The 21,158-nt window shown below is 54.8% G+C and overlaps 2 protein-coding genes across 5 annotated transcripts in view; one reads left to right on the top strand and one right to left on the bottom strand.

The window, feature by feature from the left end:
* Window positions 1–1,182: 1,182 nt before the first annotated feature.
* On the bottom strand, window positions 1,183–5,064 carry LOC115836111 (translation initiation factor IF-2-like). Its single transcript, XM_030816423.1, has 2 exons — window positions 3,944–5,064; window positions 1,183–3,808 (listed from the first exon to the last, which is right to left on the bottom strand). Exons 1-2 carry the CDS (start codon window positions 5,062–5,064, stop codon window positions 3,664–3,666), a joined length of 1,266 nt encoding a protein of 421 aa, XP_030672283.1. The 3' UTR covers window positions 1,183–3,663.
* The window catches only part of LOC100607096 (translation initiation factor IF-2-like), a 41,744-nt gene continuing 25,497 nt past the window's right edge, over window positions 4,912–21,158 (top strand). For 3 of the 4 annotated variants that reach the window (XR_004030898.1, XR_004030899.1, XM_030815370.1), the window contains exon 1: window positions 4,912–13,978. Coding sequence is in view for 2 of the 4 variants with exons in the window: in XM_030815370.1 (XP_030671230.1) it covers window positions 13,662–13,978 (317 nt within the window). In the remaining 2 variants the exon portion in view is untranslated. The remainder of the gene's footprint in view (window positions 13,979–21,158) is intronic. The other variant, XM_030815371.1, reaches the window with a different exon arrangement.

Here is a 21,158-nt window from a genome sequence, read left to right as displayed (position 1 = left end):
AAGTAATACTTAACCCCTTAAGAATGCTTTCGGGGTTGTTACACTTCTTTTTGAGATACATACGCAGGCACCACAACATGAAACATGAATGTGTAGACTTCCAAAGCATGTTAAAGGTGACAAAGCGCTGCTTACACAGGTTTAGAACCAGACATGTGACTGCACGCGTGTGGAGCTGGCACCATCAAAGCACGATGTGCACCACTCATAGAGGCAGGCACACTTAAGTATGTTCTTTACATTGAAAAAGAAAGGAAAGAAGATAGGAAAAATGGTGCCAGCATGCTGGGCTTTTTTTGTTTGCTGTTTTGGGTGGGGTGCGCTAGTGCAGTGTCCGGCGTACGCTTTTGTCCTCGAGCAGGCTTGTTCCCCGGTCAGAGTTTCATTATTGTTGCTGGTAAACAAATGCCAAGTTTGACAAAAAACAGTGAAATAAAGCAAAAGATTTTGAAAAATGCTTCATCATGTCAGAAGGAAAGAACCCTTTTCACGGGTGCCTGCCCACATTTCCTTGCCCAGCCTGAGACCCTATTGACTTTGAATTATCTTTTGCTGTTTTATTTCTATGAAAATTATAAACGCATATGTTTGTCCAAGGCGGATTGATGCTTAGAGGTTGGGTATAAATAACTGAGAATGAAAATAAACCCATCATGCAGTAGGAGCGTATGTTATTATGAAACAGGCCTATCAAAATGGACTCCCAAACCTGCAAACTACTTTGAAACAAAGGCAAAAGAAAAAAAAATCATAAGCCTGGTTTGCCTTTATCCAGAGTCCCCAAAGCTGCTGAGCAGCTCCTCAAAAGGCACATTGTCTAGGATGATCGAAGTGGCATCTTATCCAGGAGCCACCGAAAACTTGCAACCTCAGGTTTATTGGGCTGGCTTTAAAAACATCATTATTCTTGGATGTGCAACTAAATGTTCAGAACCCAAGTGAAAATGTAGTTTTTCACTCACTCGTCGTCCTTGCTTTAATTAGATTAAATGCATCTGTTTACAAAGTCCTCATAATGCCTTGGATACTGAAAAATTTAAAATGTCGACCCGTTGAGAAAAAAGAAACGAAACCGAAGCACCCCCTCAGCCTTCTGAGGCTGGACTGTGGGCCAGGGGCTGGCGGAGAAAGCAAGGCAGCAGGAAGTTGCCGGCTCCATTCCCATTAGGCAGATCTGGGGAGAAATCAGGAAAAAAAATAACTGTATAAGGCTGATACTGTGAACATCCTAGGACAGCAACAGCCTTCCTAGACCTTATTTTCAAACATCTGACCTCAGGCATGGCTGTGGCCCACAGGCGAAAACCAACTTTTTCTTCCTGGAAACTTGTCCATCACAGTGCTTATCAACAATGTAAATTTTCAAGGTTTTCTCGTTGATAATTTGAGCATACTTTAAAAAATATTATTATTGACTTTGAATAATGATAGCAAACAAAAACAATCTAACCTGAATAATATCCAGTGGAATTACCTGAGTGCTATTATTTTTGCTGAATAAAGCAGCATTTGATTTCTGAATTTGCAACCAAATTATATGTAATCCTTGCCAAGTACAGGGGGAATTTTTTTAAAAAAGAGTGTGTGTTCTTGAATATTGTTCTGATTTATCTGATTTCTTGCTTTACCAAATAAAAATTGGAAGTGGGAAAAAGGCATTAAATTAACTTACTACGGTGTGAGAGCAAGAAAAAAAATCATTTAATAAAAAGAAGGTTAGCAAGCCAGCATGATTATACAATGATTTCAGGTGAAAATTACAAAGCTAATATCCTGGCATTTAGTCACTGCGTTCAGTAATGATACAGTTGTCAAATTTGTATTTGTGCCAATGGAACAAAAGTTGTAAGTGGCATAATAGAAGATAATCTCTTTTTCTTTGTGGCTTTTTAAATTCAATGTTTTAATCCACCCATTTAATCGCAAAACATATATCACATTAGTTATAATATTTATAGTGTTTAGGAATGTGATTATAAATATAGTGTGGTTGTTGGATGCAGCCTTTTTTTTTCCTTATTTCGCTTGAACGTGTATCTCCAAGGTGTGCATCATTTCTAGAGATTGCCCTTGAGAACAGTTTTATTGAGAATAGTAACCATGTATTTATGTTCAGAATCCCCATTTGGTCGTTACTGGGTGTGTTCATTATTTTGGAAAAACAAGATTCCATATTAAAAGGCCTGGTGCTTATGATGTTTAGATCTCTGCATTCACCTCAGTTTCTAAAGCATTTTTGTTCTTCTGGAGTCCCTAAACTTGCTAAACCACAAAATATCTGTAGTATGTTTTTTAAAGTAGTTGAACCATACAGCAACGATGGGGTACAGGAGGAGTTTATAGAGCAGTTAGCGGTTGAGTTCTGCCTTGGTGTGGCCGGGTTAGGAGGGGCTACAGGGGCATATGTGGGGCTTTGGGCACTGCTGGGCACAGACTCATCCTGTGGGAATGTGTGCTCTTACCCCACACTTCCTATTTGGGGCTGAAAATTTTAATAGTGAAGAAAGAAAATTATAAAGCACTGTGCTAGACAGGATTGATTTCCCCTGCTGTATTGCTAGAAGGTAGACACGGCATGTCTGAGTCTCAGGCTGCCGAGAGAGCCGTGCCCTTTTCTGGGGAAGCACAGAACTTCTGAGCTTCCAGCTCTGGGCCCCACAGCCCTTGGAGCTGGGGGGTGAGGGGGAGACACAGGACCTTCCTCAGGAAAAGAGGGCACCCCACTCGATAGTGAAACCACCAGGCAGCTGTGGAAAGTGAAAGTTGGTCCGGATTCCAATGAAAAGATTAATTGGAAAACATTTCTACTCCATTTTCTAAAACTGAGTTTTCCCATAGAAGAAAAAATAATAAAGCTATCCCTAAAATTATTTCAGCTTCTAAAAAGAAGATGCTACAGTAAGATTCCAGTCCCCATCGCCCCAATTCCCAGGAAAGCAATTGGGAGGGTTTCTTAACATACCCTGAGTTCTTCCTTCCCTCCCCCCAAATTTCGTGTGTCATGGGGTGGAGGCAGTGGTATGTGTATCAGGGTGGCTGGCACAATTCACAGCCACAATCATGGGGGTCTAGCGAGCTGTGGAAGGCAGCTCAGTGGGCAGCGAGGCCCTGGCAGAGTTGCCCGGCTGCCCCAGCCCAGCGTTGCCCTCCTGGGCAGTCTAATCCAATGTGAAATGAAGTTTCCTGGGAAGCAGGGCACACGAGGAACTTTTGAATTTACCAATGGCATAAAAAGTATATATATTTTTATGACAACGGGCAAGTTTCAATTGGTTGGCAGAAATGGCGAGATGTGACGTCAAGGGACACTGGTTAGAATGCCAAGGCCGGCGGCGGGGGGTTGGGGGGGAGACAGGCACAGACAGACATTGGGATGGGACCCGGGAGGCCTTGTTTCTCTAGGGCCCTGGCCGCCAAAGGGCCGTCGCAGGCGTCTGGGGACAGTCAGCTCCATGCGGCTCTGAGCCAGGGCATGCTTGGGCAGGGGGACGGGGTCTGCGAATAGTGACTCTGTGTCCGCGTGCGTCCCCGAGAGCCGGAGGCCCAGGCTGGCCCCTCTGCGGTTTGGGAACCACTCAGGCGCCTCTGTGGAGCGGGCGGGAAAAGACGCCGCGGCCTCCTTGGCATTCTAACCCGTGTCCGGACCCTAGAGGCCGGCCGGTCTCAACCACTGGGAGGGCCTGGGAAGGAACCGTGTGGCCCGGGGCCAGCAGTGTCGCCATCGGGCTCCGAGAGAGCAAAGCTGCGGCCTTGAACTTCTCCCCGAAGCTCCTGTGCCCTGAGTCGGGGAAGCAGGAAGTTGTTGCCACTGGGAAGGAAGAGAGCGCGCTCGGAGCTGGGCAGCGGCTCCAGGCACCGCGCCCCTGCCCGTCCCACGCCTCCCCGGGCACCGTGAACCACCCCCCAACCCAACTCCTCCAGGCACCTTGCGCGCCCCTCTTACATCTCCCGGCACTGTGCGCTGACCCCTGCCTCCGCCGGCCGGCTCCCGTGTGCCGCGTCCGGACTCCCACCCCTCTGGGCACCCCTCGCTCCGCGGGGCCGGCGGTGTCCTGGAAGGCGCCGCGGGGTCGCCCGTGCGCGCGCTCCGCCCTGGGGAAAGCCCGCTGCCACCGTCGGCCCCGAGCGCTGTCCCGGGGCCGCGTCGAGAGCTCTGCAGCGCACACTGTTCCCCGCGGGGACGAGCCTGGAGAGCCCAGCCGCTGTCCGCGGCGCGCTCGGGGCTGCGGGCACCAGGCTGCGGGGATTGCAGGGACCGTCGGTCAGCCAGGGGTCCCAGAGCCGGGCCCGAGCGTGCGCGCGCGTCCCGCTGCCCGCAATCATGGCAGCCGGCGCCTTGAAGCGCAGCCGCCGAGCGCGTCCCAGCAGCCGCCTCGGTGCCAGGGCGGCGGGGGCGGGCCGGGCCGGGAGCTCGCGCCCGCCCGCCCGCCTCGGCCGCGCGGGCCCCGGGGCGCGAAACCGAAGGCCACCGGGTCTCCGCGGCGCGATGCCCCTGCCCGGGGCGGGCGGCGGGAGGGGCCGCGGGGCGGGGGCGCGCTGGCTGGGAGCGCCCGGGGCGGCGTGCCTGCGGGGACGCGCACGCGGGGCTGCGGGGCGAGGCGCGGGGCCCGGGCGGCGAATCCGCTGCTCGCGCCGCCCGCCCCGCCCGCGCGCGCCGTCCGGGGGTGGTGGGCGGTGGAGGGGGGAACCCAGGAGGGGCGGCGCCCGGTCTTCACCCGCAGAGGGCACGGCGGGGGCCGCAGGGGGCCTCGTTGGTATTCTGGGAGCGGTTGCATCCGCGACCTCCCCGCAGAACAGGGGTGCCCGGGCGTGCGGGCACCGCCGCCGCTCTCGGGCGGTCTCCGCGGGCTGCGGGGCCGGCAGGCGCCTTGCTTTCCCCGTCCCCTCCTCCCTGGGTTCCCCGTACTCCCTCCCCCGCTCCGATCCGGCGGCGAAGGGGTGGGCAGGGAAACGCGCTCTCTGGGACAGGTGCCAACTCCGAGACAAAAGACATAAAATAGGCGGCAACGGGGGAAGCGCGGCCGGCGCGCTCGGGCGGGGACGGCGGCGCCGCGGGGGCCGCATCCTCGGTGCCGACCCGGGAAAGTTTGGGAAGTCGCCGCGGCGGCTTCACAGCGGCGGGGGACGCGCGGCCCGGGTCGCCCTCCGCGCCGCGCTCGCCCTCTCCGCGCCGCTGCTGAATAATTCATGGCGCGGCCGCCGGCCATTAGCATGCACCGGGCGCGCGGCGCGTCTGTGCCAAGCCGCCGCCGCATTCGGCGCCCGGGCAGCGCCAGACGAGCGGCCGCGCGGTGGCCGGGCCCACGCTGTCCCCGCGCCCGCCCGCCCGGCGGCGCCCATTGTGCCCCGGCCCGCCCCGCCGGGCTGTCCCCAAGCCCGCCTGCAACCCACCGCCCGCCCGACGGCCCGACCCTGCAAGTCCTGGCTCGCGACGCCCGCCCCGGAATGCACGTGAACTTGGAGAAAGTCGCGGGGCGCGCCGGCCGGGCTCTCCGCGGCAGGGCGTGGGCGTCCCCGGGCCGGCGCGCTTTCGTTTTCGTCTGGGACAAAGGTCCCTTGCGGCGCGCGGACGCCGTGACCGGGTCCTGCGGGCCACTCTCTGGCGCAGTCGGGTCGCTAAGCGCAGGGAAGCCGGAGCCCGAAGGCAAGGAGCGACGCGGCGCGGGGCCGGGGAAGTGGGGCCTGGGCCCTGCGCTTCGCCAGCGGCAGTCCAGAGCCGTCCCACCCTGCGAAGAGTTGCGGGAACTGGCACCGCTCTGCCGTCCGCCGCTTGGACGCGGGAAGAGGGTGAGCGTTTGGAACCCAGGACTCAGACTGCTAGCTGAGGGCCTGTGCAGCTCTGGGCACGCGAGGGCGGCGCCCGCGGCGGCCAGGCGCGGTCCTCCAGCAAGGGCAGGGCTGTCGACCTGTGCGCCCCAGGTCACGATCGGGTTCACGGCGACTCCCGAGGACGGTAAGTGCACTTCTCACTTTCGCTGTTTAGTGAGTAAATATTAATGAAGGGATCTCTAAGACGGACCCTTCCGTAGGGCAGGCCTTCCACAGACCAGGGAACGCACCGAGGAGGTTGCTCTTGAACCTGAAAGCCGCACCAGCTTGCAAGAACTCCACTCGGCATTAATCTGGATCTTGGAATTTGTGAAGCACAGCTTCTAATCTCAGGTGTGCAGGCTATTTGCCAGAGAGAATCTTGTTGAACACATAAAATAAGCGTTAGCAGACATCTTAAACACAATGGGAAGAAAAGAGAAAACATCTGTTTTTAGATTTTTTTTTTTTTTTTTTTTGGTGAGATGTGTTTGGAAAGGTTATTGGGAAGCTACAACTCTTTCTTGGAAGATTGAAATATTTCATTTACTTCCTAAACCCACGCTGCTGATTTTTCCCCGTGGTCGGACACTTGGGGAGAGCTGATTTCAGGGGGGATCCTCGGTTCGACGTTGGCGGCATTTGGGCCGGTTCAGTGAAAGGCTCTTGTGTGAAAGCTGCTGTTTACGGTGGTGTAAAACGAAAAACAATACATAACTTTTTGTAATAAATGCCCCTTTATAGGTGCCTCACACACAGGCCCAGCTAGTGGCCCTGGGGAGTTTGTGAGGAGCAAGAAAGGGGTGAAGGAATGTTTGCTTGCTATGATTATAGGGTTTTAAGGTAACGTGGAGATTAATTTTTTCAAAGTTGGGTTTCAAAAGCCGAGGCGGCCTGCAGGCCAGCGATAGCTTCATTTTATTTTAGTTCATTGATTCTAGCTCTTTGGGGTTTTAAAATACGTGTTTGTCCGTGTGTGTAAGGAGCTAGGGTTAAAATGAAACCCCAAACGGTGGGGAATTGAGCCTGCTTTTTAATATGATTGTGCCACAGGTGCAATTTCCCCCTGTCCTCCCCAGCTTACTGAGGTGGTTTGGATAATCTTGCTGGATGTTTTCACCACAAAATAATGGGGGGCCTGTTTCCATAACACCCCAGGGCCATGAGCTGGCTCTTGGAGGCTGTGTTTCCGGGAACACGGACAGAGGCCTGGGTAGTCCAGGCTTGCCTCACGCCTCCCTCCCCCTCGGCTGCCTAGTGCCCTCCCCAAAAACCCCAAGGACTGAGGGGACCATTTCAGTCGGGTCCAGCCAGCCACGGCCGGAGGTGGAAAGTTTGCCTCCGTGCTGGAAGAACTAACCTTGGCCGTCTTTTTTGCTGGGCTGCCTCCCCCATTGCCCCCTCGCCCCATTTTGGGTTTTTATTTATGACTTTATCAGAGGCAGTTAGCGGACGTGAAACCTGGGGTGGGACATTCGGGGGCGATCTCAGAATCGGGGTGCAGCTGCAGAAGGCATGCCGTGATAGCCGGGAGCTTCTGCTTGGCATGGCGTTGGCAGTGACGAGGTTGGTAGTTAGAAGAAGCTCAGGTTCCACCGGGGCCTTGCCTGTAAAATGCTGGAGACGTTTACCCGGAGGCCACAGCAGACTGGGAACATGGCACGGAGGGCAGGCATGGTGTGGCACTCTACTGAGGCTGCAGGGAGTCCCTCTGGATTAAAACAGATTCCGAAAGAAGCGGCATCCAGCTCTCCTGCTCCCATAGGCCAGACCCGGGGCTAGCCTGGGAAAGGCCTGAACGTCGGAGGAGGCAGTCTCCAGGGCCGCCAAGTGAGGGCTGCTATTCGTCAAAGCTCCAGAGCCCTGTCTCCTGCCATACAGTGTGCCCCTGGCCCATGAAATGGGATGAGGTCAAGATTCTGCAGCCAACAGTTGGGGCCAGCGCTGGGCACAGAGGCCTTGGCGAGGCCCCGTCCTGCCTTTGTCCATGTTCCTTAGAGCCAGCTCAGCCTGACAGAGTCTCAGGGTCCCACCAGGGGCTTCCCAGTGGTGTTGGAATCTCCCATCCCGGCACAATTCATTTTTGAGGGCACACACACAAAAGAGAAGGCTCTGAAAATGAAACTGACACTTGTCTGTTTTTTTAATCACTTCTGGATTTAACATCAAGAATGTGGAAAGCAGTGGGCCAGGGCCACATGGACTATGATGTGGGCTGGTGGAAGGATGGGCCCCGGTTTTTCTGGTTTTGTTTTAAACCAGGGCCTACCCCAGGATAGTCCGTCGCCTGTGCTGGGGCCTCACCAGGCCCCAGACCCTCCTGGGCGAGAAAGGTCTCCAGGTTGCTGGTGGGGACGAGCTGGGCTCCACTTGGGCAGTGCCCTTCTGCCATGGTGAGGTCTCATGCACACTGCCTGAGCAGGTGCAGCCTAGCAGTTTGCCTTGCTCCACAGGAACGGCGTGGTGCTTTGCAGCAGGGTTACTTTTTGTTATGTGGTTTGCACCTGGCTGGGTCAGGCTGTCTGTGTGAACCTGTCTCACTCCCTTCGACCCCCTAAAGGGCACTGGGGCCTGTCCTACCCAGCATGGATGGGGTATGACTGGAAGGCAGACTGTGTGGCCCAGGAGGAACTGGGAAGAGCTCTGCCCACCCAGATGGGCACCCTGCCTGGGCAGGTGCTGCCTCGTGTCCAGGGGAACCTCTCGTGCAGTGTAGATGCATGCCTGTGCTGAAGGGCGGCCTCTAGGAAGGGAGGGGTCCTTCCAGGCCAGGCAAGAAACACCATAAAGCCACCATGCTTCCTTGGGGTGTTGTCGTTGGGTTTTGAGGGTTCTTTGCATGTTTGGGGAGAGAGGAGAATGCTCTTGCCGAAATCGCAGCAAGCTGGAGTCTGAACACCCTGAGCTTCAGTCTGCCTCTGCCCCTCCCTGGGTGACCCTGGCACATCTGAGCTCCTCCCTCAGCCTGGATTCTGAGCTATAAAGCGGGAAGAGTGTTAACCCACCTCAGAGACTTCAAACATTATTTCCATAAAGCACCATTCCGGGCACGTTGTCGGGGAGGGGCGGGACATAAATGGCTACTGCTATTGCCACTTATTGTTGTCAACAATAATCACTGTTTTTGTTTAATTTTTATTTATTTTACTTACCATTACTATTATTTTATATATTGTATGATGTTATATTCTAAATAACAGATAACCCAACTTCAGTCTCATCAGAAAATGAACCAAGAAGTTTACTCTGCCGGCCCCACAGGTGGGAGCAAAAGTGGACGTTGATGATATCTCCCAGGTAGACTGGCAGGAGCTCACAGAGCCAGCACTTTCCTCACCACAGGGACTTGGTGTGAATGTGGCTTCCAGATGCATCTTGCACTGCACATTGGGTACACAAGATGAGACCAGGGTCTCTTTGGGGACCCGGGAAGTGCTGATGGAGGAGGCGCTCCTTCCCAGGGGCAGGACAGAAAGCGTGCCTGGGTGCTGGCCCTGGGTCTGACTTTTGCCCCCCCACCCACCCACCCACTTCAGGGGCAGGAAAGAACGGGGCAGGACGTCCTCATGCAGGGGCCCAGAGCAGCCACACCAGCCACCAGCGTCCTCGCTGGAAATGCAGATGGTGATTTGGTGGGAGGGCTTCATCACTCTGATGAGCTAATTGTTCTCTGGCCTGGTGCATTAACCAAAATGCTTGCTTCGGAGAATTTTCGCCCTAGCTGGTCGTTCAGGAAGACCCAGCAAGATCGCCCTTGCTGAAAACATCTTGTCGGAATGAGAGAGAGCTCTAAATGGCATGGGTCATGCTTTCTGATATTATAGAACTGAGTAGGGAGAAAAAGCAACAATTGTCTCCAAGCAGAGACAATGGATCTTTCATATGAAATATTTATTTTCAGGGCTGCCCAGTGTTCCCTGGGCTGGGACGGTCCATGAAGCTCGAGCGTCCGGGAATAGCAAGCCCCAAACATGTAGTTGGGGACAGAGATTTAGAGAAGAAAAAAGAAAGTCTCCTGACCTGTGATTGTTGAACAATTTCAGTGGGCATGTCTGGCTTTCTTTGTCGAGTGGAGGCTAAGCTTGCACGAGTTAATTTTGTTTTCTTCCGTGATTTCTTTTTGAAAGCCGCAGGGCTGCACTTGGCGAGTGCTAGAAAGATGGCCAGGTTTGGGATCGTGGGCCGGATGGGGCCTCCGTTGGCCAGGCCCAGTTGGCCTTAGCCGGCTGGGTCACAAAATGGAAGCGTGAGGAAAAATAGAGCCCAGAAGAGGAAGGGTCTGTCCCCAAAGGGCTAAGGGAGAGGCCATCAAGAGGGCGATTTGGGCCAATATTTGTGGTTTTCCAGTGTCTACTCCTCCCCAAATTCCATTCTCAGATGAACTTGGGAGTGGCCCGTAGGTTGTGGGAGAGTCTGGCCTGACTTGGTGAAGCCACACACAAGCAAACACCCTTCCGGGCTGGAGAGGGTGTTTTTGTAACTCTGACAAATGTGGCCCAGAGTTATGGCTCCGTGAATATTTTCTGAATTGATAGAAGGAAGAGGCCTACACACGAGCCATCCCCCGGTCCCTTCTCTGAGGTGCTGGAGGAGCTGCCCCGGGGAAGCCAGGCCAGAGCCCAGGCTCCCGTTAGCAGATTTGGGAGGAGTGGGCCGTGCTGGGGCTGTAGTGAAGCATTCCTGTGGTGCTAGGGGAGCGTTGGGAAGGCTGAGGTGGCCCATCGGCTGGGGACACCCGGCGCATTACAGGGACCTGTCTGGACACCCCAGCGAGGCCTTGAAGGAGGACAGATGAGGGAGTGACCCTGAGGTGGGGGACCAGGGTCACCCAAGCAGCTTGGCCAATTATAATATCTGGCTTCAGAAATGAGGTTTTATTTTTTTTGTCAATCGGCTTTCACGTTTTATTTTTCTTTCAATGCCAGAGCTTCTCAGCTTGGCCCCTGTAGCCCTGTACGTTAGCCCACTCCGAAGACATTCTCTTTCAGGATGTCCAGGAGCCTCTGACACTATGGGTAGAATTGGTATCATGGAAATCATGAAAAAGAATGAAATTTTGTGACAATGGGCAGAAAAACCCCAAAACCAGGTTTCTAGTCACTTTTTTGTGCGTGGTGGGAGGCAGTTTGAAAGTAAAACGAAAATCGGGGATGGGAAGCTTCTTGGTGGGGTCTGGACTGGGGAGTCTCATCTTTCTGACCACCCAGGAACCTATGTGGAGAGAGTGGCTGGGCCCACTGTCCAGCCAGCGCCGAGAGGGTTTCCGAGTAGAGATGTGACCGCAGGGTCACCGGTTAGTGTCGTAAAATAGGACCGGTGGTTGTGGTTACTAAATGTGTGCATGAGATCTACACGGTAAAAAGGCCAAACAATTTTTTTTAAAGCAGTGATAGAATTTTCCCTCCAGATTTAAAAAGAATCGTCCCTGATGCTTTTGGCTTTCTAAAACCGGGGCGGTTTTTTTTCCCCCCCACACTGTGGAACGCCCTTTCCTTAATTCTGGCATTTCAGATGGCAGGAAGAGCATTTAGCTGAAATATTTACCTGCTGATTTGGGGTTCTTAAATTTAGAATCCCCTTTCATGTGTTTAAGAGAGATATTTACATTCAAATCAGCCGTTTATAATTACATTTTAAATTATAATAAAATGATGGTGCCGGCGCTCCAGTTTTCCGTGTATTTTAACTGTAAGAGAAGCTGCCGCGAATTGAATGGGGGCTACCCATCACCCAGAGCCCCCACTGCCCACCGCGTGGGTTCTGGCCTGCCCGGGCACACGTGTCCTGAGCATGGCGGCTACATGGGTGTTACCTGTGGGGCCCTCCCCGCACTGCAAGGAGAAGGGCTTGACGGGGATTCTGGCCCCACACAGTGTGATGGTGGCCCAGCCTCACCGCCTGCAGCTCCATCTGAGAAGGGCCTGATACAGGCTGGGGTCCAGGCCCACTGCCCTCATGTCCTGAGCCCCACAGTGGCCTGCAGGCCTGCTTCGGAGGCCTGCTTTGGAGGCCATTATCTCCTGGGCAGCCAGCCGGGCACAGCAGTGGCCACTTCTGGTCGAGGCAGTTCTGTGGGTGGGGGGACGAGCATCGCCTCCTGCAACCGTAACCCAGGCCCTGCCTCCCCTGCCATGGCCCTGTGGGTCCCGTCGTTGCCATCTCGTCCTCAGTGGCTTCCCGATGTTGCCTGCTGGCAGGGCAGGCCCCGCGCCATGGAGCATGAGGGACCCTTCCCCTCCCAGGGCCAGGCTTTTGGCAGCCAGGCCAAGCCGCTGCTGGAATGGAATTCCCGGCGTTCCTGGTGGGGCGCGTGGCATCGGAATCCTACCTGCTTTGTCTCTGGCATCAGCTGGAGAGCCAGTCACGTGGCCGTGTGCGTGAGACCAGAGCCCAGGACTGAGGGCTCCTCCCGGGCGCTTCCTCCTCGCTCACTCACCCCCACCCCCTTTTTTTGGCTTTCAGCAGGACTGGCTCTGAGCAGGCGTAAAACAGTGTTAAAACTGAATCCAGGCAGCAGGGAGCTCCTGTCCACGGCGGCAGGCTCTCACAGTCCACCGGGCTCTTGCGGTCCACCCAGACCACCCTTTACCTCGAGTCCTTATGGACAGAAAGGCCCTGATATGTCCCATACACCCAGGAGTTAGGCCCAGAGCTGGGCAGTGGTGACTCCATGCCATTCCCTCTGGTGTAGAGCTGGCCCTGCCTGCCCCCAGATGGCCATGGGGTGGGTGGCACTGCTTCCTGGGGAACCCCTTCCCACACTTCCAGCCTTGTTTCTCACCCACACAAGGACACCCCAGTGGTCACTGCTGCAGCTCCCGGTCACATAGAGGTTGAGAGGGGAGAGCTGGACAAACAGGTGACCCAGCAGACCCAGCCTGATGCCCGCAGGAGAGAGCAACGGGGTCTGATATTTTGTCTCCAAATGAAAGAGCCACAGTGAACCCCCGGGCCTGCCAACCCCAGTTGTAGGGCCAGAGAACGGGGATGTTTCCCTGAGGTGGTGGCAAGGTTTGGTTTGGTGAAAATGAAGGATTTGTGAGGGTCTGAGAGGGGAGGGTGACGGGCCTAGACTCCACCCCTGGCGCCCTGTCCACCGCGGCTGGCTGGCCACTCTCGGACCCCTCGGCGTCGAGCGCTGACCGGGTGCCTGCCTGGGGCTTGGGGCTCTGTGCATGTTAATTCTGCCACTGCAGCAGCCCTGAGTGGGAGGAGCCATTATCCCCTTTCTTTCTATAGATGGGGAAACTGAGGCAGGCTTGCCCATGGTGAAGTGGCTGGTCGGACACAGGTCCAGATTGAAACCTGCAGCCTCGGCTCCTGGCTACAACAGCACCAGCCTCCACAGGCATTAGAAGGGGGCTCCCTGCAAGGGCCCCAGCCAGGGCAGCTTTCAGGGTGGGGTCTCTGGCCTCACCCTGGGGAAACGGCCGGGGCGCTGGCTGCCTCCTGCTGAGCCTGGCGTGGGAACAATGTGGCCTCTATCCCTGGAGCGAGCCAGGCCGCCTGGACGCCCAGCCCTTTAGAGCAGCCCGGCCAGGCAGGCGCCCACAGCATGGCGCTCGGGCCGCGCTGCCTGTCCACGGGATGCGGGCGCCTTGGCCAGGCCCAGGCAGCCGCTCCCTGTGTCCTCCCTGGCCGGCCACTGAGTGGCCAGACGCTGGCTTCCTCCTCCCTTTCCCGCCCGGCCAGCCTCCTCCTTTTCTGGTGGTGGGTTTGGGGGCCCAGCCCACCCGCCACTGCCACGTCTGCCATCCTCCCGCACCCACGAGCATCTTTCAAAAATTCCCGGTGGGCGGGGCTGAGCTGCAGCGGCCGCCTCTGCCCCCCCCTCCCCGGGCAGCCAGTGCCAGATGAGAGCAGAAGACAAAAGTAGCATTTTCCTCGTACTCCGGGGCTGGCAGTGGGGCCTTCCCCCAGCACCACATGGCTCCTGGCAGCCCTGCCCCCTGTGCCCGGGTGGCCAAGGCCCAGCCGGGCCCACTGGACCGAGGGACGGTGGCAGCCAGAGACTAGGGGGCCCGTGGGCCCATGGCTGGGGCTGGCACCGGGCAGCCTGCTGGCCGGCGGGACCTGCCCTCCTCCCCCACCCGGGTGACCGGCCGGGCCCAGGGACGTCATTTTCACTTCCTGGCTTTGGAGAAGGCACCTCCATCCTTCGGCACCTCGGGTAAGTCACCTTGTTTCCTTCTGTCGTGAAGACGAGCCGAGGGTGCTGCCATCTTGTGCCCCGGTGCCTGTTACGTGTCCTCCCTCTAATTGGTTCTCCAAACTCAGAATTCTATTTCAGAGCCCTCCATCTTCCATGGAGGAAGCCCTGCCAAAAACTGCAGGGAAAATGCAGAAGCCAAGCCCATTTACTTTCAAGATCCAAAGCTACAGGCTTTAGAAATCACAATAAAAATGAATGTTTATTATTTCACAGTAGCTGCGTCTTCCATTATAATGGGAACAAATGCTTTGGGAGTATTAATAGCCATGGCCTACTCCTGCCTTCCTGGTCGTGGCAGTTTGTGTGGGGGTCTCTATTATTATTATTATTATTGTCTTAATTTTTGGCGGCACCAGGAGTGGCAAAGGGAAAACCACCAGGACCATCCACGGCTCCTCCCAGCAAACTCATCGGCAGGCAGAGCCAGGCTGGCACCCGGGAGGGAGGACTTTGCATCTAGAAACAGAGGCCCTTTTATTTTGTCCGGCGTCTTTAATGCTACCATGTCCACAGTTTAGGGATCTAGTTCTTTCTCCCTTTCGCTCTATTTTTTGGAAAAAAAAAAGAAAAAGGAAAAAGAAAGAAAGCTCCTTTTGGCCCTCAGCTCAGCATGGGGAAAAATATTTTAGGTTGTTTTGGGCTTTGTTTTTGAGCACTTATTTCAACTTGGGGGTTCCGCCTGGAAGTGCTGCGCCTGTCTTGTCACCGCCCTGCCTGCAGACTGCGTGTGGGGTGTGCGTGGGCACCGTCCACTACACAGACCCTTGGGGAAGCCCTCAGTGGCCTCATGGCCTGCCCGTGTCCTGGATCCCACCCCAGTTCCTCACCTGCAGAGCTGTTGGGGGAGACACCCAGGTCGTCCAGGGCCTGAAATGTGGCCGGCAGGACTGGGAGTCCCTCAAAGACCTTTGAGTCCCCCCGCCTTGCCACCGCTGTCCAGGAGCTGGGCTCAGTGGCTGCCCGGGTGTCCCTGTTGGTCCCTGGCCCTCCAAAAGTGCTGACCCTTTTGATTCAGAGGTGGGCTTTGCAGAGCACAGCCCCATGCCCACCTCCACGCCCTGGCAGGCTGACAAAAGCGTCCTCGGATGCGGCCTGCTTCCCCACCCTTGAGGGGAGCCAGGGTCTTGATTTATAGAAAATGGAAGAATCAGACCCGGAAAGTTCTAAACAGCACTGAGGGGAAAACTGCCATGGAAATCCATCTTTGTTTTCCCAGTTCGGAGGCGCGTGGGCCCTGCGTGCGCGGGCCTCGGTCTGAGCGGCCGGCCTCGGCAGACAGCACCAAATCTGTAAACGGAGCTAAGCTCACACGAGGACTCTCGGCGGCTGCTTTTGTTCGTAGATGAGCCAGCAGTCGATACTGGAGGGTCTGGGGCTGCAGAAACAGGCATATATAGCAGAGATAATTAAAACATTTCATGATTATGACAGCCACATTCTGCTGCTGCAAGCTGAAGGATTCATGCCACCCAAATATTTAGCAAGCATCAAATAAAACACTGGTGGCAAAATAAAAGTAATAGAAAAAAAAAAGCGTAATACATTTCAAAGGCAAAAGAGTCAAGGGGATAGGGAATGGGCCGGGGGAAATGTGGGGAGAGTTCAGCATTTTAAAAGAATTCACATGTTTAATAGCTGGCCACTCATATTTTTTTTTTTGGTATAATTAATGTAGGCAAATAGACCCTTAATTCTAAATCCTGGAATGAGAGATGGTCAAATTTCCTGATCATTAATTTATCATTTTTGTTTTTTGTACAGGGTAGGGGCAAGTAGCAGAAAAATCAATTAATTCACATAAAGGAACATTTTCGTTCTAAATTAATATAGCCACTGCAATTAAATTTATCTAGTATTTTTAACATGTATGGGTAACACACTTTCCTGTGTACACCTTGGATACCTGGGACCGTTATATGTGATCAACTATCATCTTAGTTTTTTAGCTTGGTTAACACTTGACCCCTCCCCCCCCCTTCAAAATCAGTAAAATGCTGTGGATTCTGCTTTTTAAAAAATCAGGCCAAAATCTCAGCATTCTCCATGGCTCCCAGCGATTCTCGGCAGTTTTTAATTTTTTTTTTGAAGAAAGTACCACGCAAAGCACTTTTCACATCATCGCTTCTATATAAATTCCACTATAGACTGAAATTATACATTCTCGCAGCACAGATGGGCTGGTCTGTCATTACGGCTGCTGGGTACTTGTTGGAACACACAGCATATTTCAATTGTGGAGTCGACAATTTCGAAGAACTGGGGTCAAAATAAACAAGTTGCATTTGTGTATAGAAACAGACTTATTCAATGATCTTCTCATCCCCTGGAAAATTCGGCAGAGGAACAATCATCACCTTCATTAAACTTTAATTTAATTTTTGCTCTTCATCTTTTAAGACCCCACGTGCCCTGTGTCAAAGGCCCATCAATGTTTTAATTAATTACCAATTTTTCTCTTGTGCTGCAGCATCAGTAGTGGAACACAAGATTTAAATTCAAACTCGTGGGTGTGGTTTTTAATATCTTTTGGCTTTAATTTTAACATCTTAATAATTTTAGTATCTTAATCTCTATAGGGAAGGTGTTAAACCTCTGTTCTGTGTTGAGTTGCATATTATTTTGAGGCCTTTATGAAAAATCAGATGATTAATATTTAGGATGGTCTAAAGATACATTTAAATCCAAACACCACCCACAAAAAAATTCAGCAGGTAAAATACATAGAGTAGCCATAAACTTAAAAAAAATTATCTCACCAAGATAACAAAGTGCAGAATTTATTGGTTTGTATCAACCTCCTTGAGGGCAGAGCAGTTTTTACAGCCACAATAATTTGCAAATGATGATAACTGTTTATTTTGCAAATATGCTCATATTATGATGCAATCAGTGGAGGCTTCTTTCTTTTCCCATATGTGTAAGTGTTTGCCTCTTGTGTTTCTAAATTCTGGATTCAGGCTCTGCAGTTTCTCACCGGCTGAGACCATGTTCCTACGTTCCTGCCTCAGTGGCAGTGGCTGGGAGGAGGGAAGGGCGCGCCCCCTGTGTTGCCTCCTGTGAGCTCCAGCCGCCACATCCATTTGTTCGTAGAAGCGCTTTGTTGTGGCTTGTTTATTCTAAGGGATGTACCTGTTAGTGGACATGTTAGCAAATAGTAAGAAAAGTAAAAAGTTGATGAAATTCGCCAGAGCCGCTTGGGAGCCAGCTCTGCTGTCTGGTGGTTTTAACGACGTCATCCCTTTCAATTCTGGTCTTTTGGCCTATTGACTCCTGCCTCCTTAGCAAGAGGAATATGGCCCTGGTCTGGGCCCTCTAAAAGATGAGGCAAAGTGAAAAGGCTCCAGCCTTTGGGCCGCAGAGCCTCTAAGCAGCGGTGGGCGTGGCGATGGTGGTAAATAGTAGCAACAGCACTCTCTGCTGTTGTTCACAGGTGCTCACTGTGTGTGGTGGCTCCTGCATTCAGAAAAGCACCGGCTCTGGGACCCAAGGTCTCAGTTCAGATTGAGTCGTCTTTGTTTCCAGGCCGTGTTGACCAAGGGCAAGTCATTTTACCTCTCCGGCCTCATTTCCTTATCTAGAAAATGGAGGCAGTAAGTGTCAACTTTCTGAACACGTGGAAAGCTGGGTTCATGGTGGGCACCCCATAAATGCTATTGCTTCCTTGCCTTATTTCTAAGGCTCAGACTGTGCCTGCAAGGGGGCATTTTCATCACCTCCATTCCACCAGGGGAAGCAGCGAACCTCTGAGAGGCTAAGTGGGTTCCCCAAGATTCAACCAGCTGATAAGCCTTGGGCCAGGGCTTGAACCCAGCCCTGCCATCCTTCAAAGCCCACGTGCTGCCACAGCGTTCACCGACGAGTGTTGCGGCACATGTGTGCGTGGTGCCCCAGGTGTGGACGGCATGCTTGTACACAGAGGTGCAGAGGTGTGTGCGTGTAATGTTTGCACGTGTGCATAGGTGTGCTCTTATTTCTCCATTGCATGAGGTTCCTGGTAGGTCAGCAGTTTCCAAAGAGGTGAACTGGTGTTCGGAGGTGCGTTTGTCAGAGTGGGCCACACAGTCCTCAGACCACCTCTGGGGATGACTGTGCCGTGGGCTGTCCACCGCCCCAGGGATGCCCGTGAGAAGCAGGCTGGTTCTCCCCAGTCCAGGGCTAGCCAAAGCCGGCAGCGGGTGGAATGGGCATCCAGGCTGAGGGAGGCTCTGGCTGAGTGGCCTGCATGCTGGGCCTTGGCCAGACGCGCTGCTGCCTCCTTATGTGGACAGGCGGTTCTGGGCGCCGGCCATTTGCAGACTGGGAGGAGTGGAAGTGAGGCCTGCAGGCCCCGGAGAGGAAATGGCGGCGTGGGCAGGCCCAGAACAGGACTGGGAAGGCGGGCCGAGGGAGGGAGCGGCCCGGAAGGCCTCTGTCGGCTGGTCAGCGTGCTAGCGGCCTTTTTCCAAGAAGCGGCCAGCTGGCCAGGCCTTCCCGGGCAGGTCTGTGTGTCTGCCCACATGCACACACGTGTACCTGCGTGCCAGGGCACAGGGAGGTTTAGCAGCCTTATTTCCTAACAGGGAACATAGCAGGGCCTGGGGTTTGATGAGACAGCATAATGCCCAGCACACCTTCAGACAAAAGAGACCGTGATAAAAACGGTTCTTACTACAAGGTCCCAGCTTCTGTCTTTAAAATGGGGCTTCCAGCTTCCGCTTCAGTAGACGATTGGAGGCACTACGTGAGATCTCGGTCTGGGGAGCCCCTGGTTCGTTGGCGTTTCCCTTGCCTTGACCTAGTAAGAGGGGACGGGAGGCCCGGGCTCTATGGTGGGCCCGTCTCAGCCCGTTTCAAACCCTACCCACTGGCTTCCCTTGACCTTAACAGGATGGCATTACCCAGCATTTGCCCAGATGCCAGGGTGGCACCGGGTGAGTGGCAGTTTCGGGTGGTCCTGGAGAAGGGTCCTGGCATCGACTGGTATGAGTCTCTGCGTTTCCGAGCTTGAAGGAGGGCTGGATTCAGGGTGTGGGCTGGGCCAGCCGTTCCGGCAAAACCCCAGAAGGAATCCACAGGAGGCGGGGACCGGGGAGGCAGCCGGGTTGCGCCAGTGCCTGCAAGGGAACCTCTGGCCCCATTTCCTGGGATCCTGACCCCGCCCTAGGATTCCTGGAGTGGGTGTGCCCACACTTCCGGCCCAGACGTGGGTGGAGGGATCCCACCCTGCCAGGCCTCCCGCCTGCGCGGCTTCTTTCAACTCGAAGGGGGGAGGACTCCTCCTGAGCCTGGTGCTTCGAGGTCCAGACAAGCAGACACTGGCGCCTGTGACCCTGCAGCGGATGCCCTTCAAAGTCCGCGTGGCTGCATTTGGAAGCCTGGGCAGCGTGGAGACGGCGCCTTCAGCTTGAGATAGTAAGTTGCCCAATGCCTGCACCTGTGGAGACTCCCAGCTCCTGGTGGGTGGGCCGCAGGGGGCTCAGGCCTGCATACTGGGTCTCCAGCACCAGGGATGAGGTCTCTCCTGTGATGGACTCAAATGACTCAAACCCACTGGGCTCTGCCCGAGGCATCTGCACTATGGAAGCAGCTTGCAATGGGCTCTCTGGGGCCATGCCGGCCCACGGTGGCCACAGGCTCGGCCAGGTGCCGTGGAGGGAAAGATGAGGCCGCTGCAGTGTTTTCATCTGCCAGGGCGACGAAGGCCAGCAGGGCAGGAGCAGCGGGGAACCCTGGGTGGTGGAGATCCCCTGCCTTGGTCCAGGGGAGAAAGCTGGGGGCCGCATTCGGCACCCCCAGGGCAGCACCAGTGCATGTTGGATGTTAGACTCAGCCCCACATGGCAAGGGGTGTTGAACTTTGTTGAGCACATACTAAGTGCCAGACCCCAGGCCAGGTGCTTCCATCCATTTTTATAAACATCCATTTTTAAATGTAAGCTGCCAGTTCCTTTTCCCTGCCACATCCATTTGCAGCCAGCACGTAGCAGTGCTGTTCTCAGGCCAGAATATGGAGTAAGTAGGACATACAAGGTCCGTGTCTGGGTGGAAGTTCCAGTCTAGTGACGTGTGGGTGCTAACGGTTTTCTATATGAGGAGGCCAAGGTTCAGAGAGGCCGAGGGATCTCCCCAGAGTCATGGGGCCAGCAGGTACCGGAGCCTTCTCCCTAACCCAGGTCCTCCCCATGACTGTGCCTGCACAGAACCACACAGCATCCCTGTTTATCTTCAGATCTTCAGCCTCTCTTGGATGCTGGCCTTGTCTGGTTCTCTCCAGACACCCAGCACTAGGAAGGACCATTCCGTCGGCTTGGAGTTCTTCTGCCCCGGGGAGAGCCGGAATTGTCCTGGGGTCATGGGTCACTCTGGCTCTGAGGCCCTGAGGCCTCTCTGGCTGTGTGGCCAGCATTCAGAGTGTGCTGGTTTGAGCTGTATGGGGCTCCAGGGCACCCTGCCACTCTCAGGCTCTGGGCCCAGGCTGGTGTGCTGGCAGGTGTGAGACCATGCAGTGTGGCAGCAGGTAGTGGGAAGGAGGGAGCTGTGGTCGTCCTTGTTCTTGGTGTTCCTACGGCCCAAAGGTGGGAATGTATGAGACTGTACACCCAGATGCCATGTGCCAGACCAGGATGGGCTCACAAGACACCAGCCCTGCGTGGGCAGATGGGGACCACGTCAGGTCAGGGGGCACAAGAACCTGCTGGAGACCCCACCCCATCTGTTGGCATGGTTCACGCTCGTGGATGACCAATCATCTCTGAGCGCTGTGGCGCTCGTGGCCCTGAGTCCGCGGGTTTTCTCGTGTTTCAGAGCAGTTCTGAGCTCACTTCATTCTGCAGACCACTGGCTCAGAGGTTATGGAACCCATCATGTGCAAGGCCCCAGGACGGCCATAGGAAGAGGCCGGAGAATGCCGTCGAGTGACGGGATCCAGCAGACCTGGTGGAGCACCGGGGCCTTGGCCAGAGGGGCTGGAGCCCTAGACCCAAGGTCTAAGCCCTGCACTGCCTGCACCTGGCCCGCAGGCATGGCGGCCTCACTGAGAAGCAGGCTGCATGTCCCCAGCAAACACGGGCACCAGACGGAGACCAGACAGAGGCCAGTACCAGGCGGGGCTGAGAAGTTAGTTGGAGCATCCTAGGATGCCAGGAAGCCTTCCAGAGGTG

This window comes from Nomascus leucogenys, chromosome 7b, assembly GCF_006542625.1.
Source record: "Nomascus leucogenys isolate Asia chromosome 7b, Asia_NLE_v1, whole genome shotgun sequence".
Classification (NCBI taxonomy): Eukaryota; Metazoa; Chordata; class Mammalia; order Primates; family Hylobatidae; genus Nomascus; species Nomascus leucogenys.
Note: the sequence above shows the minus strand (reverse complement) of the source record. Positions and strands in the feature narration are given on the sequence as shown.